This window comes from Ictalurus furcatus, chromosome 10 (assembly GCF_023375685.1).
Source record: "Ictalurus furcatus strain D&B chromosome 10, Billie_1.0, whole genome shotgun sequence".
Lineage (NCBI taxonomy): Eukaryota > Metazoa > Chordata > Actinopteri > Siluriformes > Ictaluridae > Ictalurus > Ictalurus furcatus.
This window is the reverse complement of record NC_071264.1, coordinates 1,610,820-1,629,432: the sequence shown is the minus strand read 5'-3', so window position 1 is coordinate 1,629,432 and position 18,613 is coordinate 1,610,820. Positions and strand designations below refer to the sequence as shown.

The following is an 18,613-nucleotide window of genomic DNA, read 5'->3' as shown; positions in this document are numbered from 1 at the left end:
TACCTCCTTAGTTTTATCTAATGTGTGTTTCTCTGCTGATGATTGATTCACAGAAAAAATGATTTTCCAACTTCTGTTCTTTGTTTGTTAACGTGTGCGTAATGGTAACCATGATAACACATAGGTTGCTTGATTTGTTCTTGTGATAAATTGTTGTTGTTTTAATGCTAGATTGACCTCACTTCTATCTGCTAACTGGTTCCTTGGGTACACACCAGCAGCGTTCTTGTCCCAGACTTAAACAGTTTTTGCGGTGAGGGACCAAGAAAATAAGGCACAGGTAAAACAGGTTTACCTGGTCAAAAATGGATTTTATTTTCTAAAAAATCAAAAGATGTACATAAATAAGCACAATCGAAAAATAATGAGCCCTAAATATAACGAGCCACAGGTTCTGGGCCCAATGAGGTCAACTGAACAGAACCAAGGTAAAACGTCAAACAGGCTCCACCTGAGGGAACAAACAGAACAACATGTTAACATAATGAATGACCAAACTAAATGAGACATGCAGAGAACATGTAAGATGGCTAATCAGCCTCAACAAATACAGATGGGGGAACACAATACACTAAAGACAAATGTACTTTTTGAATGTGTGCACTCAAACTAGTAAAATTAAATCCATGTGAATAAAATGATTAACAATTATAAAAGGAAAAACGTGTTTTGTCTTGACTTTGTGAAGTGTTTTTAGCAAGTTAGCAGTTAAATTGAATACAAGTATCTTAGCTATAACATAAGAAAACATTAATTTAAATTAATGTTCCGAATGAAATTAATAAAAGTACATGTAGAGCAGTAGATCTTACCAGGGTGTCTAGGTATGTAATATATGTGAATGTCTTACATCCGCTGTGTCACAGCCATCACAAATACAGAATGGTTTCAGCACTAGTACCCTATTTCAGTACAAAAACATTCACATCATCTTACTGTGGCATTCCCAAGTGGAGGGAAACGTTTATCCCAGATTTAGTAAATCCAACTACGCCTCCTTGGGGAGAACCAGGGAAATACTCCCAAGTAAAGGCACACAGAGAAGTTTCACCAATCGGGGCAAGGAACACGAGTGAGACGCGAGTACAAATATAAAAACTATATTTTATTATGACACTTAAGCATCATTAAAACTTGACATGTAAATATATAATCGTTCTCCCATGAAGCACAATAAGTATTTTAAAACTAAGCACTTCTCCAGGCCCAGGCTTGGCAGGGACAAGGCAGGCCAGCTACAGCTCAGGAGGTCATCTAAACCCACCTCAAGTCACAGCAAAAATCACCAGACACTACCTACACCATAAGGAAGTTGTTGTGTTGGCACACTGAGCACGCTGTGAAGCACACACCACTGAATAAATGCAGCTAGTCTCCCCTGTCCCACCAAGACTTACTGGCTCCTGGAGAGAAAGAAAACACCGGTTAACCCAAAATTACACAAACACTAAACAATAAACAAAGAAAAACAAATTACAGACACCATGGGGTGGTGGCTATATCACAAAGGCCCACTGATGCCACCACATGAAATAGAGACAGTTAACCTAAGCAGAACCAGAATTATGGTAGACAGTACAAATAAAAAATATAGCAACTATAGCATGGAGACAGTAAGGCTTAACATACACCCTCTCAATAGTAAGGTGGTTGTGTGGAACAACAAACCTGAAACAGGTTTGAGGCTGGAAAATACTAATTTACCACTTAGCCTCTCAGACTACATGTGGTTGCAAAACATAAGCCAACATACGTCCAAAACTAAAGTAAAGCAAAACAAGTCAGATGAATCAAAACAGATCGGGTGAAACAAAACAGTAAGTAAAGCAAAACAATACATGAAGCAAAAAATACATGAAACAAAACAATACATAACAGCAGCCCTCTGCAGCTAGGGATTTGTCTTAGAGAAGACTTAGATGCTCAACTCCCCACTCTCACCATTGGGTTGAACAAACACCAGAAGCAAAGTTGTATGATTACTCACAGGTACCGTGGCTCGACATACATATACATATCATTCAGCTACCGGCTAAATGTTGAGATCACTGAACGCGATCTCCAGCGCCAACTCACCACAATGCACACGACACCAGCGCCGCTCTGAACAGAAATGGGAACCGGAAATGCCAGGGGAGCGAGGAACTCGGAATCACCAAGACACCTATACGCCTACCAAAATAAGGGCCCTTAAATAATTGGGTAGCTCCCACCCTATTGGTCTGCCGAAGCCATACCCCGAGCAGGGCCAATAGGATAGCCAAATCACTCACCCGGCCACATTACAAAACATATTTTCTTGTCCAAAATGTAAGCTGAGCATGACATCACTTCCGGTGACTACAATGAACAGCCGTATCTCAATAATCTAGAAGCAGCTGAAATGTTATAATATCAGATTGTACAGATTTTTCATCATAGAGATGAAACTCTACCTCCATTCCTGCTAATAATCATGATGATGATGGTAAGAGATTAATAATGTTATTCTCTGGTGATCAGTTCACAACATTCCAGGACTTCATTATTCTGAAATCTTACACCAGCTAATTACAGTAAACATGTACACTGATCAGCCATAACGTTAAAACCACTGGCAGGTGAAGGGATTGACATTGATTATCTAATTAAAATGGCACCTGGGTGGGATATATTAGGCAGCAAGAGAACAGTCAGTTCTTGAAGGTTAATGTGTTGGAAGCAGGAAAAATGGACACGTGTTTGACAAGGGCAAAATTCTAATGGCTAAACATCTGGGTCAGAGCATCTCCAAAATGGCAGATATTGTGGGGTGTTCCCAGAATGCAGTAATTTGGATATACTAAAAGTAGTCCAAGGAAACACAATTGGTGAACTGGAAACAGCGTCATGGGCACTGCTCATTGATTTGTTTGGGGAGTGAAAGATCTAGTCATCTAGTCCAGTCCCATATAAGAGCTACTGCAGCATAAATTGCTGAAAACATTCATGCTGGTTCTGATATAAAGGAGTCAGAACACACAGTGCATCACAGCTTGCTGCATATGGGGCTCTATAGTCGCAGACCAATCAGAGCACCCATGCTGACCCCTGTACACCAACGAAAGTGCCTACAATGGGCACGTGAACATCAGAACTGGACCATGGAGCAATGGAAGAAGGTGGCCTGGTCTGATGAATCACATTCTTTTAAATCATGTGGAGGCCAGGTGCATGGGGGAAAAGGCAGTGTGATGCTCTGAGCAAGGTTCTTCTGGGAAACCTTGGGTCCGTGCATTCATGTGGATGTTACTTTGACACGTCCATCTACCTAAACACTGCTGCAGACCAAGTACACCACTCCATGACGACGGTATTCCCTAATATCAGTGGTCTCTTTCAGCAGGATAATGCTCCCTGACACACTGCAAACATTGTTCAGTAACAGTTTAAGGAACATGGCGAAGAGTTCAGGGGGTTGACTCGGCCTCTAAATTCCCCAGATCTCAATCCAATCAAGCATCTCTAGGCTGTGCTGCACAAACAAGTCTGATCCATAGAGGATCCCACCTCTCAACTTACAGGACTTAAAGGATCTGCTGCTAACATCTTAGTGCCAAATACCACAGCAGGTATTCAGAGGTCTTGTGGAGTCCATGCCTCAATGGGAGGGAGCTATTTTAGCAGCAAAAGAGGGACCTTCAAAATATTAGGCAGATGAATTTAATGTTATATGTAATGCTATATAACATATAACTAAGCATAAACATGTCAACTGCTGCTGTTCCATAGATTATGGCCATGCTTGTGATGAGAAATTGTGCTGAGATTTTCATACCTTGTCCTGAAGAAAGAGCTAATCGTCACAGGTAGAGCACAATGAGCTACCCACCTTGATGTACTTTTAACTAATTACGGCCATGATGAACAAAATTTCTTCTTCTTTTCTTCCCCAGTGTTCTTCCAGGGGAGTCCAAAGTCCTGCAGTGCAATGATGAATATATTTCTGATGGGAAGAATGTAACATTTCCTCACCCTCTTTCTCCTCTCACATGTTCAATACTTCAGCAGTAATGTTCCAAAGTACATCATCAGGTGGTTAAAGTGTGTGTGTGTGTGTGTGTGTGTGTGTGTGTGTGTGTGCAGTAATCCATATAAGCCAGCTGTTCCAATCTCTGTTGCTGTGATAAGATGCAGAAGGACGGGCTGATGAGAATTATCCAGGGGAAATGTCAGGCGTGTTTGCTACGCATGGCTGAACCTGGTGTTCCTTTTATCTTCTGGTTAATTATTGTGGAAAATACATTTGTATTTTCTTATTTTATAATGCATAAAATACATTTTATAATACTGGTCTTTATGTAACTCGGAGAAGGAACTGTGGTCTATGTGTGATGGGCAACTTGACATGAGTAAAACAAGTTCATTATTATCTAATGGACATAATTCCTAGGACTTAGAGCAGAGCGTGCACATCACTATCAGAAGATTAGAACAAACACATTCAATCACCTAGGCAGGCTCCAGGCAGTCTGTCTAATAAATGTAGTTTTTACCAAGTTATGTAGAAGACTGCTTAAGAGGAGAAGAAGTAAAACACCTTGATAGATTAACAGGTAAAACTCACAGTACATGTTTGAGAGTTATGTGTGTCAAGTGTTGATAAGGAGGTCAGCCTAACCTGGTGCACTCTCAGTGGCCTTATGTGCTATAGATAACAAACGGTAAATGGGTGAATTAAATGGATTGGGAGACATCTCGTGGAAAGAGAGTTGGAGTGAGTAAGACATTAGAATTAGCCAATAAGAGGGGACAAATATGTCACCCCCTTGGGGTTTTTAAGCTCATGCACTATGATCAACTCTTCAGTGCTCACTCTTGAGACCAACCTCCTGTATTGCTTCATAATAAAGTTCTTGCTGGTTCTAACAAGTTTGGTTTCCTTGCTTATCCTTGAACCTACATGCGAAATTATGACATAATGGAACGCTTCTGGACTCGAAATTAAGTAAGTACTGGACTTCATTACACTGCAAAAACAAATTGTCTTCTCAGTTCAATAATCTTAAGTATCTATTACAATAGCACTCAACTTTTTACTGCTCCATTCTGTTAGCGACTAAATCATATTTTGCTGAACAAGATGCTCTGTTGTGCTGACTATTGAAGTCAAATAGGCCAGACTAATAAGAAATTGTTCAAACAAAACTCCCTCAGAACTCTCATTAGCCTAAATAAGAAATATATGTTGAGTAGATGTAGCTAAAATGCAGTTCACTTTAAAACCGCTTCTTCAGTTGATTAATATGACTATATTGTCCAATCTCTAAAGGCCTACTGTAATCAGACACTTAAGAAATGTTTATACTGGGAGCAAAGTGTCCCATTTTGAACATAAAGGAAAATGGAAATAATGTTGGAAAATGGAATGAATGAGTATCCGTATGGTGGACATGACAGTTAAAGATATTTTTCTTTTACAGGAGTAATGATGGCTGAAATTTCCAAGCTCCTCTTCAAGGGCTACGGCCTTCTGAGGAACATGGCATCAACAGTGAGTGTATCAGCATCACCTTCTGTCTGTACTGTGTGTATTGTTTTGTCAGTATCACTTAAATTAATGTGACACTTTATGCTCCAGCTCGGACCTGTTGAGGACCAGTGCTCCACTGCTCTAGGAAAAGTCGTTATATGACAGAAAAGTCGTTATATGACATGGGAGAAAAGTTCGGTATGGATACACTTCACGGTAACAGGATTGTTCTGGAATTAAAATGTTGTCCCTGCTGAAAAAAAAAAAACCAATAGAAACCATCACAGAAATTATAATGGTTTCCACTACAAACCATCAGCTGTTGACCATTAAAACTATTGCCATAATTGTTCCTTAATTGTATCCACTAGACATAACATACCACCAATAGAAGGCAACAAATTACCAGTAGAGACCCAAAGGGACCATTACAGTTTGAATTAAAACCAATACAATTCCCATTATAACCATGAAAAATTCTATGAGGATTGATATTGTTTTTTTTAGCAGGCACTCACTGTCTACTTTATTACTAACACCTGAAAACCTGCTCCTTTATGTAATTATCTAATCGGCCAAACGTGTCAGCAGCAGCACAATGCATAAAATAATGCAGATACAAGTCAAGAGTTTCAGTTAATGTTCACATTAGGGCTGGACGATATGGCCAAAATGTATATCACAATATATTTCTTAATTTCAGTTGATATGATATAATTCCGATATCGATATGAACAATATAAATCCTCAGAAAAACTGCCAAGGACGCCCACAACAGATGTCTGTACCTTCAAACTTCTGTAAACTTCTCCTACTATAAAACTATATAATAATTTAGAAATAAAAATGGCACAAATAAATGAACGTTCACCTTTTATTTGAATTTAACCTTCATACAAACAAGAAATGTGAAGTCACCGTCAAATAAACATAAAACACTCACCTTTGTCAATATTAATATCTTTCACTTTAAACTACAACATAGGCTGATTATTTTATTCTTATAGACTGAAATTAAAGTGCTTCAGCCAGGATAAAAAAAAAATATGAAAAATGCTCAGAGTTGCTGAAGAAAACAGAAAGTGTGAGCAATAACAACTACACGTTGCTGGGGCAGGGACATTGTTGGGGGTTGATGACACCCTATGACAGGCTCTAGAGGTTTCTGGCAAGAAATACAAGCTGGTCTACATTATCTGGCTTCAAAGATGCCCTTTTACATGTGACAATATTGCCACCTGTACTAAAAACCCTCTCAGAGGGGGAGCTTGTGGCTTGAATACACAAGTAATGTTTTGCCAGTTGGCTTACTCTGGGGAAGTTCTTATGAGAGACTTTCCACCAATCCAGAGGATTTGAGTCATTGTCAGCATCTGGAGACAGAAGGTAGTTGCTGAGCTCCCTCTCAACTGCCTGCTGTACACTCAAGCCTTCTGTGTTGGTACTGGTGGACCTGTTTGAAAAAAAGCTAGCCAGAGACTGCTTTGTTTTCTTGGCTGGTGTCACTGCTGCATGGGAGACCATGGCTTCTTCTCTGGACTCCTTTTCCCTTACCACAACAGCTCTCTCTCCCTTCAGCATCTCCAACACAGCTTTCTCTTTGATGTATTCTCTCTTCTCCTCCTGAGTGTACTGAAGCTTGAATCTTGGGTCAACGAGGCATGCCATGTCAAGTAGATCATCCGTGGCTGGGTCATCATACTTTTCATTCAGGTATCCCATCACTGTTGTCTTTATGGTCCTGGTGAGGTCTGTGTCATCCTCTGCTTCCTTCAAGATGGAGGTGTTGAAGAGATGCATCACTGGTTTTAGGAATGACACACTGACATAGGACTCGCCGGACAAGGCAACAGTGAATTCAAGGAGCGGGCTTAGAGCTGCATCTATAGATTCTAAAACGTCCACATCTTGCCAAGTAGGAACCAGTGACCTGGTCTTCTTGTCTTTTGAGAGGACCTCTGTGATGGCCCTTTTCTGCTCCAGAACCCGCCTCACCATTTGTTGACGGGAGCCCCATCTTGTTGGGGTTTCACTGATGAGCTTGTGCTGTGGCAAGTGATACTCCTCCTGAGCAGCTGCAAGGTCCCGTTTCTTCTTCCAGGAGTAGGAGAAGGCAGCCACCACCTTTTTACAGACCCCAACTGCTCTGTCCACTCGCTTGTCTTGGTGAACTTTCTCTGTACACAGAGAGAGAAAAAAATATTGCAATATATAGTTCTCATTTGTATTTTGACTACAAAATTTGATTTATTCATATTATTCTTACAGCAAAATCACAATTCTTCTGCTTATGTACATTTTGTTGTTTTTATTTCACACCTGATTTGGCGAAGTAAACATCTGTTTCCATGCCAGTAAAACACCTTTGAATCTTATTAATATAACTGCTGTACGTATAAATCCATACAAATATGTATGTCTTAATTAAAGAATAAATGAATAGCCTATTCAGTCACTTAAACTGGGGGAATGAAATCACATGAAATCATAGCCTACACAACACAGAGCACCTCAACTCAAGTGTTTTAATTATCAAATCAAATGCACATTATAACACATGCTCAATGAACTTCTTATGACATGGCATGCAACAACCACATAGCAAGCATAAAATTGTGTGAATATAAACATACTATAAACAAATATAAAGAATATAAAAATAGCTATCAAACACATACAAGCACTGATAAGCTACATTTAGGTTAGGCCTATTTTGTGTTAAGCATATCGCCTATTTGTTACTGCAATGATTGTAGTAATATATCCTCATGCCATAAGCAAAATAACTTAACGTAATATTCAAATGTATATTAACTGTGTATAACTTACCAATAGCGGAGTTCAGTCGGTGCCCGAAGCATTGTAGCCTTCTCCATCTGTTCAACTCAGCGGCTTTGATGATATTGGTCCCGCTATCTGTGGTGATGCAGACCTGGCGCTCCTCGCTGAGTCCCCAGGAGGCGAGCGCGTCCGTAAGTCCGGCTGCAATTGCTTCGCCCGTGTGATCCTCGGGAAAGTAAACCGTCTGGAGGCATAAGCTGACAAGCTTCCAATCTTGGTCAATAAAGTGGACCGTCAGGCTCAAGTATGGTTCCGAGGTTCGGCTTGACCACAGATCAGCTGTGGTCGCAAAATATTACCCTGACTTCAGTTGCTCCTGCACCCTTTCCCTAACTTCACCATAAAGTGTAGGTATAGCTGTGCGGGAAAAATATTTCCGGCCAGGGAGCTCGTATCTGGGGTCGATGACGGACATCATTTTCCTGAAGCCCACATTTTCTACCGTACTAAACGGCATCATGTCCTTAGCCAAAAAGTTTGTGCCAGCCTTAGTAGTGTCTTTATATCGTTTAGACTGTTTGTCATGAGGCATGAATGCAGCGATCCGCATTTGCTGCATCGGTTTCTCTTTTGACACAGCTGGTGATGGGGATATGGGTCGCGGTGATATTTCAGAGACAGGTTGGCTTAAACCTTTATGATGCCTCATCTTCTGACTCTCAGAATATTCTATCGGGTGGAACTGTTCAGATGGTGGAACAGATTTGATGTGTTCCAGCTGCTAGTCAGCACCACTCTCCGACACATTTTGCAGCGCACTGAAACCTGAAGTTTATCAGAGCTTAGATAGCCAAACCACTTCCATACCACTGAATTAGTCTTTCCTCTCTTATCGACTATTTCATCTGCTTTCGCTTCACTTGTGGAAGCTCGCTCAGTCGCATTTGTATTGCGGTCAGGGTACTCATTTTATAGCTAAAACTTGCCGTGTTGGAGCTTAGCTTAACACTGCCAATGTTTTAATGTATATCAAAATATCGGAAATGTGTTTAAAAATCATATCACCATTATTGAAAAAATTTATATCACGATATATATTGATATTGAATTATTGTCCAGGCCTAGTTCACATCAAACATCAGAATAGAGATGGTGATTGGTGACTGGTGATTCAAGTGACTATAACTGTGGCAATGGTTTCTTAGTCTCAGTTTCAGTATTTCAGAAACATGATTGGTTGTAATTGATGATTGCAGCGAGAACATTACCACAATGGTCCTCAAATTCCCCCGCTGCATCCAAAGAAGTGTGATGGAATGGAATATATGAGTAAATAAGATGATCTATATTTGTGAAAAGGCTCCCAAATTTCAAATGTAAGTCTCATCAAAGGTTTCCTTTCCCTGTCTGTTTTGTAGCTCCCTGAGAAGCTGCTTCAAGAGAAGGATGATGAAGAACTTGAGTATCCGTATTGATCAGAAGATTCTGGGACATGATGTCATCGTGAAGATCTCCAAAATCACAGCAGAGATGACCAGCTAAAACCACCTGTCATATGACCTCCCAAGCCACTGGTTCAATGATTGTTATGTTTACAGAATTGATGGAGGTTCATGCAGGAGATAGGTCGCACCAGCAGCAAAATGAAGAAACAAATCGGAATGAAATCAAACCAATTCCTACAAGCATATGCTACTGTAAAGAGGAGATTTAAATGCAGACAGATAGGGCTGTGTGATATGGTGATACGTATCATAGGACAAGATAATAGACTAAGGAATAATGTCTATTGATGGATATTTTCGTAGATTCTCTATATATCGCCAATGTCACAAAAACTACATTTCGGTAACTGATTTTCACTAAGGTCGGAGCTATGAGCTACTTGCAGTGTGCTGTTACAAACAAGCTCCGACACAGAACCAGCATCAGCTCAACTAAAAGATAGTAAAAACTGACAACTAAAGAGGGAGGTGGTACTGTCAATTGGACTTCTGTAACTAGAAGTTGAATAGAGTGTTTTAATGTGTAATTTTTATATTTTGTATTCATACTGTACCCATTTTTCAGTGTTAAAATACTCACTTAGCTTTTCTGGATGCTTTGACCACTGGCAGCAGCCTCAGAAGATTCATCTGATTGGTCATATTTCCTCAAATCAAACACATCCAGTGCTGACCACTGAGCAGTCTGGTTCCACTGGGACGATTGTCACCTCCTCTGTTCAGAAAAGTTTGCACTTCATGCACTAGAGAATGATCATGAATCCTGTAGAAAGCCCATTTCTTTCATTCTGGCAGCATCAGTTTGTAGATTTAGATCCCTAATGAGTAAACCACAGGTGATGGTGGTGAGGAAAAACTCCCTGAAACCTCAAGAGGAATCAGACTCAAAAGGGAACCCACCCTCATCTGGGTGACACCAGATAGTGCGATAATAAATCGTTTCTCTTACACAGCTGTATGCTGTAAAGTCAAACAGGACCAGCAGCGGCTCTGACACCAAATCAAACAATTCTGCTGCTTCCAAAAATAAAGAAACAGTCCAGTGGTCTTCCATCTGGGGTGACGCCAATGACACCAGCAGCAAACATCTGTTTCTCCATCACAGTCACAGGACTGAGGTGCATTCTGTGATTCCTGAAAAACACTCAAACACACAGCAGCAGAAACAGCAGCAAACATCTGCCACAGCATGACCTCATGCTTCATCATTGGAGCACTGAGGCCTTGTGCTGATGACAGCGAGGCATTCTGGGAACTTTCAAAGTGTGAACTGGGTGGAGAAACAGCTCTCATTAGAAATTCACCTGGAGTATGCCAGTTCTGCAGGGTGTGAGAGACACAAGAAGGTCAGATGTAGTCAGGCAGTGGGAGTGTGACTTGATAGTAATATTCGGATTAAATAGAGAAAATACAGTTGCAATCAAAATTATTCAACCCCGATTGCAAATCAGGTTTATTATCAGAATTTACAGACTTTCAGCTGTTTGTGATGAACAAATCAAACAAAAGCAATTGAAATAGTTCAACACAACGAATACTTCAAGTGCTTTCTGCAAATTCAACTGAAAATGCAACTTATAACGTTGTTATAGTTATATGTACAATCCTTTATTTTCTCTTTGGATTTTTAACAGTTATTTTTCTTTCCCCAATTTCTCTGTCTGGGGGATTAATAAAGTATTATCTTCCTTTGCATCTATTTTTGTTATACATAAAGTGCAGTTAAGCAGACACGTGCTGTATAAAAAATGCAAAATACTTGTGAATTGGTAAAAGATTTCATTCAAGTGGTGGCACAAACAGTTCAATTGTAATAAAATTACAATTATATGCCAATTATAAATTTTCCCTTTTTTTTTTTTTTTTTTTTTTTTTTTTTAAGTTGTGTTGACATTTTCACAAATTTTACCTTGTTTTATTTCCTTTTTTTTGAGGTATTTATATATATAAAAAAAAGAAGGTACATTGAGTGAAAGCTTTGAGGAGCTGATAATTTGCATTAATGTTAGTTCATTACGTATTATTTTATTTCCTTCAGTAACAGATGTGGTTCAATTAAAGGGAGAAGTTGGACTGCTCTCGCCTCCGTGCTCAGAAACCTCCAGACTGGGAATAATCTAGGACACTCAGGAGTGAAATGTTTTTCTGCTGATTCTGGAGAATCCTCACTGTAAAGTGGAGACACTGAGGTAAGACCAACTCTCTGGAGAGTCACATGACCTGCTCCTCAATAACATATTCTCGAATAGTGACACTGAAGCAGAGGTTTTAAATTTATGATCAATCTTTTTTACTGCACACTGATGATTAATATATTAATAATCCTGTACTATAAACTCCACATCAAATAAAAACGTCCCTTAGTTTATTTAATCACATTTTATTGGCTACCACACACAGTGAACTCTATGAATGTTATATTAAGACTTGCAGGTCATAAATACATTTTCTTACTTCTTAAAGGAACATATATACAACAAAAATCCATTTGTTGATCTTACTGTGTAAGTGTGTTATCCTGGTCAGGTTTGCAGTAAATCTGAAAACAATATCAGGAATATTGGGCTCAAGAGACCATGGACTGGATGCCGTTCCATCAGAGGATGTTCAAAGGGCATATATGGGTGTGGTGGTCAAGCATCCCCATACTTTTGGCCATACAGTGTAGTTAGCTATAATTAAATGGACGCTGCAAAGACGGAGCAACTTGGACAAGAATGTTCTCTTCCCACAACCATCTTCTGTTGCCTTGGAAAGGTGTCCACTTCGATAATATTCACAACGCGACATTTTATAAAGCAAATTCTAGCTTGCATTTACAAATCATTTAAAATGAAAAGTCGTATGTGAAAGGGAGATGTCAGAGTCATGTGTCTCACTCAGAGGTCTGGATTGGTCGATTAAAGTGGGCATTCCCACTGGTTAAATATGTGGATTTCATGCTTGGTATTGTAGCGTTTGGGGGAAAAACAAGAAAACTAAATAAAATCATGAATTCTGCTAAAACCCAGAGAGTAAGCAATAAAGTCTCATGCAACAGAATACTAGAGTCCATGACAAGTAATATAATTTTATAGTTTTATGCCTGAATGTCTCTTTACCTCCCTTTAAAAATGAAAATTAAAAACATTATCTTAATTTGACAAATTCACATGTCAAGATCTGATGGCTTTATGTTAGTGCACTTGTGTGTCTTTAATGAACTTGAATGAGCATAGCTCCACCCACATTGTCCGAGGTACTGTTTCTGTCCTGTAGGACTCTGCTGTGGCTGTGGAGGGTTCTCCAGTCACGCAAACTTTTCTTACACTGTGAGCTTCTCCCATGTGTGAATGTGCTTATGCTGTTGGAGATTATAAACTATTGCCACACTGGGAGCAGTCATTGTGCAGCACGGACACACAACAGTGATGCACGAGCACAAACTTACGTTTATATCCAAAATGCTAAAGGGTCTGCAAGGGGTTGGGGGTGTGAGTTGCTTAAAATGTTTAGTTTAATTCAAGTTTATTGGCATTATATGCTGTATTTGCATGATATAGTGTAACTACTGTTGTTTATTATAACAGGAGCGAGCTGTTATAATAAACAACAGTAGTTACACTATATCATGCAAATACAGCATATAATGCCAATAAACTTGAAACTTGCAGACCTTATTTGCAATGTCTAATTAAAATGGTACGATCAAATTATATTCAAGAAAAACAATACGGCTAAAGGCAGTGAGGAACAGAAACCATAAGGTGCAGTGAAAGTGAGATTTTATTATTAATTTAGGACTGTAGTTTAATCAGTGCTTTTTTGTGCACCCATAAAAATTCTCTCTCTCTCTCTCTCTCTCTCTCTCTTTATGGGTGCACAAAAAAAGCACTGATTAAACTACAGTCCTAAATATATATGTACACACATACATACATACATACACACATACACACACACACACACGTATATAGTTGCAATCAAAATTATTCAACCCCCAAATCAGGTTTGCAAATCAAGTTTATTGTCAGAATTTGCAGATTTTCAGCTGTTTGCAATGAACAAATCAAACAAAAGCAATTGAAATAGTTCAACACAATGAATGCTTCAAACGGTTTCCCCAAATTCAACTGAAAATGCAACTTATAATGATTTCTCCAGCCTCACCATTATTCAACCCCCTGAATAGGATCCCTCACAACAGCACAAATATGCAAAACAGGTATTGTGTCAAGCACACCTGATGCTAAACTCATCAAGGGCTTCATTAGTTGCACCAGATGTGCTTGAGCTGGAACACATGAAATACCTGAACTGGATAGGGGTAGAAACTAGGAAGCCATCAAAAGAAGTTCTGGAAGATTCTACAGGGCCATCACAGTCACTTGACTTGAACCCCAAGAATCTCTGGTGGGATTTGAAGAAGGCGGTTGCAGCACCAAACCCCAAAATATTACTGAACTGGAGGCCACTGCTCATGAGGAATTGGATAAGATTCCTCAGGAACGCTACCAGAAGCTGGTGTATGGCTATGCATCTCATTTGCAGCAGGTCATAACAGCAAATGGGTGCTTTACTAAGTTCTAAAGATGCTTGCCATGAAGGGGTTGAATAATTTTGAGACTGGAGAAGTCATTATAAATTGCATTTTCAGTTGAATTTGGGGAAACCACTTGAAGCATTTGTTGTGTTGAACTATTTTAATTGCTTTTGTTTGATTTGTTCATCGCAAACAGCTGAAAGTCTGTAAATTCTGACAATAAACCTGATTTGTAATGGGGGTTGAATCATTCTGATAGCAACTGTAATATATATAATATTCTGAAGTTTATATTATATTATGAAGTTTGAATATTTGTAACTCAGTTTTTGTTTTTTATTTTAAATAAATGAAATAATAGTACTGAAAGTTTGACACCCCTTCCCCCATCGGATTAATCGAAAAAATAATACGGCTTCTGTTCTGTGTGGACACGCTGGTGTCGTTGGAGATTACATAACTGGGTAAAACTCTTCCCACACTGTGAGCAGTGATACGGCTTCTCTCCCGTGTGGATACGGTGGTGTCGTTGTAGAGTACTCTGATGAGTAAAACTCTTCCCGCACTGTCCACAGTAATGTGGCTTCTCTCCTGTGTGAATGCGCTCGTGTATTTGGAGATTACGCTGGCAAGTAAAACTCTTCCCACACTGTGAGCAGTGATACGGCTTCTCTCCTGTGTGAATGCGCTTGTGTTGTTCGAGATTAGACAGTTGGGTAAAACTCTTCCCACACTGTCCACAGTAATACGGCTTCTCTCCTGTGTGAATGCGCTCGTGTATTTGGAGATTAAGCTGGCAAGTAAAACTCTTCCCACACTGTGAGCAGTGATATGGCTTCTCTCCTGTGTGGATCCGCTGGTGTATTTGGAGATTAAGCTGACGAGTAAAACTTTTCCCGCACTGTCCACAGTGATACGGCTTCTCTCCTGTGTGAGTGCGCTCATGCTGTTGGAGAATACATAGTTGGGTAAAAGTCTTCCCACATTGTCCACAGTGATAGGGCTTCTCTCCTGTGTGGATCCGTTCGTGTATTTGGAGATTACGCTGGCAAGTAAAACTTTTCCCACACTGTCCACAGTGATGCGGCTTCTGTCCTGTGTGGATGTGCTTATGCTGTTGGAGATTACGCTGACGAGTAAAACTCTTCCCACACTGTCCACAGCGATACGGCTTCTCTCCTGTGTGGATCCGCTCGTGATCTTTGAGATGATGACTTTTAGTAAAACTCTTCCCACAGTCTGAGCAGTGGTACATCTGGAAAACACAATAAAATTATCCAAGATTAAATCGTTTTAGATTTGTAATGTAATTCCATTCATTGCAGCCAAAAACACTGTGACTGATCATTTTCATGAGCAAATACGAACATGGCAGTTGAACTTGCACATCATTTCTCATCACTGATCACACAGAAAGAGTTAATGTAGATCTTTCTATGTTTATAAAATTCAGAGACTAGCCATACAAAGATGCTCTTGCTCTGGGTGTCAATGTTTTTTCAAGCTGAAGCCCTAAATGTGTTTAGACTATGGAAAATCTACATGGAACTTTCAGTGTTTGCAAATACAATGGATTACAAGAGAAGAGCTCTCAGACAACACACTACAAACTTCTGCTCAACAGTGAAAATCACCCCACACTGTCGTGGATTATTATTCAGAAACAATAGTAAAGTTTATTATTCAGAAACTAAAGTCTATAACACTAGAATCATATTACACTTGTTTTAGAGATGTATCTGAAATAACACTGATGCCAAACTTTAGAACATTAATGTATATTTTTGTGAATTGCTACGAAACTATAAACATTAGTGTTGAACATGTGCATACATCTTCTGTTCCACCCAAAAAAAACCCCAAAGTATTCTAAATAAAACCCTAATAAGACCCCATTTTCGCCTACAATCGACTCTTACTTCCGTATTGCAATGTCTTTACAAAAACTGCAGGGCGGGACTTGCTTTTATTCATCGGTTATTGATTGGATCGTAGAAAGTGGCTGTGTTTACAAACACACGGTTTATGACAGGGTGCAGGAGGAGAGGGATCGGACCAGCGCCAGCGTACACATCCTCGGAGAAGAGTCACTGCACATTAATGTTTTTATTTAAAGATTACGAAGACATAACTTTTTGTAATATTTATGTGCACGGATAAATCATTTATAATAAACGCTGCACCATTCCATAAAGAAATAAGACATTGATTTTGGTGACTATAATCGTGTCGCTTTCAAAAAAAAAAAAAAAAAAAAAAAAAAAAAAAAAAAAAAACCTGCGAATTACACTATATATACACATCTTTAACATACTCAAGCCCGACACATATGCACAAACTGGCGTGAGAGTCATGGATCAAGCGCAAGCGGCAGTCATAATGTAAAATTAAAAGTATTAAGATTTAGCAGATTCTGCAAGGGGTGTGCAAACTTTTGGGCACAACTGTAAGTTCTCAGAGTTTAAAAATGTAAAGAGAAATCAGACACATGACTAAACTTTACCTTTGAGCCAGTAGCAGCAGGAGTCTGTGGAGATTTTCCTGAAAAGTGGCGTCTGGACTCATTCATTATAAGAGGTGTAAAGAATCAGGACACTGGAAGAAAAACACAGATTCATGACTCCAGAACCTCCACGAACCTGTTAACCGAGCAGCTCAGGTGGGATGTTTCAGATGAACTCACCTTTAGTGATGTTACGCAGAGTATCAAAGTGTCGAAGCCCGTGTGGGAAGGAAGCTCCAGAATCCTCTTGACCAAAACTGAGGGAGTATACAAGCTTAAATATTTATCTCAAGCTTTGTACAGTATATGTCCCCAAAAGTAATTAACTCTGAATTAAATTTTATTTACATTTATATGGAAAAATAAAACGCACTATTTGCATAAATTCCATATAGTTAAAGAGTAAGAACATGGAGGCTTGAAAGCCATTGATTTTGAATCTCTTCCTGGTTCATTCAGAATAAAATCACTTAGAGAATATTTAATAAAAGACAAATTCAGTATGGAATCATATTCCAAATCATATTTTCAAAAATAACAGCGGTCTTGATTTGGTGTTAAGATGCGATTCAGATTCCTCTGGAGGTGTAAAATTTTCATAAATAAGTAACGTTACTTTGGAAAACGATATTTATCCATAGTTTTCCGCTCATAACGCCACTCTTTGGAACAACAGGGCGGTAGTGATTAATAGAAATCTCTGTTTAAAAGCGATTGGTATGGCAAAGGTATTATTTTTTATTCATGATTTGTTAGAGGCTAATGGGTATTTCTTGTCTAATAAATATTTCACTAATAATCATGGAGTTAAATTCCAACAAAGGGCTATGATAAGATATGTAATTCTGTGCTCACTGGACTGTTAAGAATAATACAAAGCAGTTTATCTGATCCTTTATCCAGGCCTGTAGTTTCTCTTCCTTCTAAATAAGATCATATTCATACTTGTAAATGGAAAAATTGTCAGTCCTGCTTTCATAGTTTTCTCTGTGAGGTGCTGAAACTGTTTCAGAGTTTTAAATGTCTCAGAAAACAAAGTAGAAAGACGGAACATACAAATATGTTGTATACATGTTTGTTTTTCGTCTCTTGCTTTTTCCTCCTTATGGACTTGGTTTTTGTTTCTTGTTTTCTTTTTCTTTTGTTCTGGTGGTTGTGTCTTACGGTGTAATTGTGTTCCTGTCTTGTATATCCTGTCTTATATTCAATTCCATCAACACTCACACTTTGATTACTCTTCACTAACTCAAACTAAAGGTTAGAACATGATACATCATTTATATAGATTTATAAACCACGTGTTATCACTAAGCGCTATCAGCTATGAGCTAAATAAACCAGCACAGGTGAGTTGATTTGGATTATTATTGTTATTATTTTATTTACTCACCTACCGGTTTCCACAGAGTCCCTCACTTCCGGTCTGGTGATTTCAGGATGTTTAAAGGGTCCGTGAAGTGATCTGGGTTTTACTGGAACCTGATTTAAAGAGTCAGAGTGTGTGTTTTGGTTCTTTATCTTCCACCTCGACCCATTGACACACTCACACACGCGCGCACAAAGCAGTGTAGGGAAGGGCGTGCATGCGCAGTGCGCTTTAAACTAATGCCGCCACGTTCGAATCGCCTCTTACAGATGACGTCATCTCTTCGCGTCGCCTCCGGAATATGAGAGTTATAGATTTGACTAACTCAGTAGTTTGAATCCTTTTAAATGTAAATAGTTTAAATGTACGTAATATCTAATATTTCCGAGGGTCTGATATGACAGTTGCTGCTGACAGAGTGATATGAGTAACAGCTTTACCTGCG

At 39.2% G+C, this 18,613-nt stretch overlaps 2 protein-coding genes across 3 annotated transcripts; both read right to left on the bottom strand.

The window, feature by feature from the left end:
* Positions 1-6,145: 6,145 nt before the first annotated feature.
* LOC128613855 (E3 SUMO-protein ligase ZBED1-like) lies at positions 6,146-8,789 on the bottom strand. Its single transcript, XM_053634992.1, has 3 exons — positions 8,672-8,789; positions 8,321-8,611; positions 6,146-7,668 (listed from the first exon to the last, which is right to left on the bottom strand). Exons 1-3 carry the CDS (start codon positions 8,787-8,789, stop codon positions 6,647-6,649), a joined length of 1,431 nt encoding a protein of 476 aa, XP_053490967.1. The 3' UTR covers positions 6,146-6,646.
* Positions 8,790-13,885: 5,096 nt separating this feature from the next.
* Positions 13,886-18,413, bottom strand: LOC128613655 (zinc finger protein 239-like). 2 transcript variants are annotated; one of them, XM_053634660.1, is made up of 4 exons: positions 18,193-18,413; positions 16,983-17,059; positions 16,803-16,894; positions 13,886-15,554 (listed from the first exon to the last, which is right to left on the bottom strand). In XM_053634660.1, the coding sequence occupies exons 3-4, from the start codon at positions 16,866-16,868 to the stop codon at positions 14,694-14,696; spliced, it is 927 nt and encodes a 308-aa protein (XP_053490635.1). In that variant the 5' UTR covers positions 16,869-16,894; positions 16,983-17,059; positions 18,193-18,413; the 3' UTR covers positions 13,886-14,693. The 2 variants fall into 2 exon arrangements, with proteins under 2 accessions (XP_053490635.1, XP_053490636.1); XM_053634661.1 differs by having other exon boundaries at positions 18,197-18,413.
* Positions 18,414-18,613: the final 200 nt, after the last annotated feature.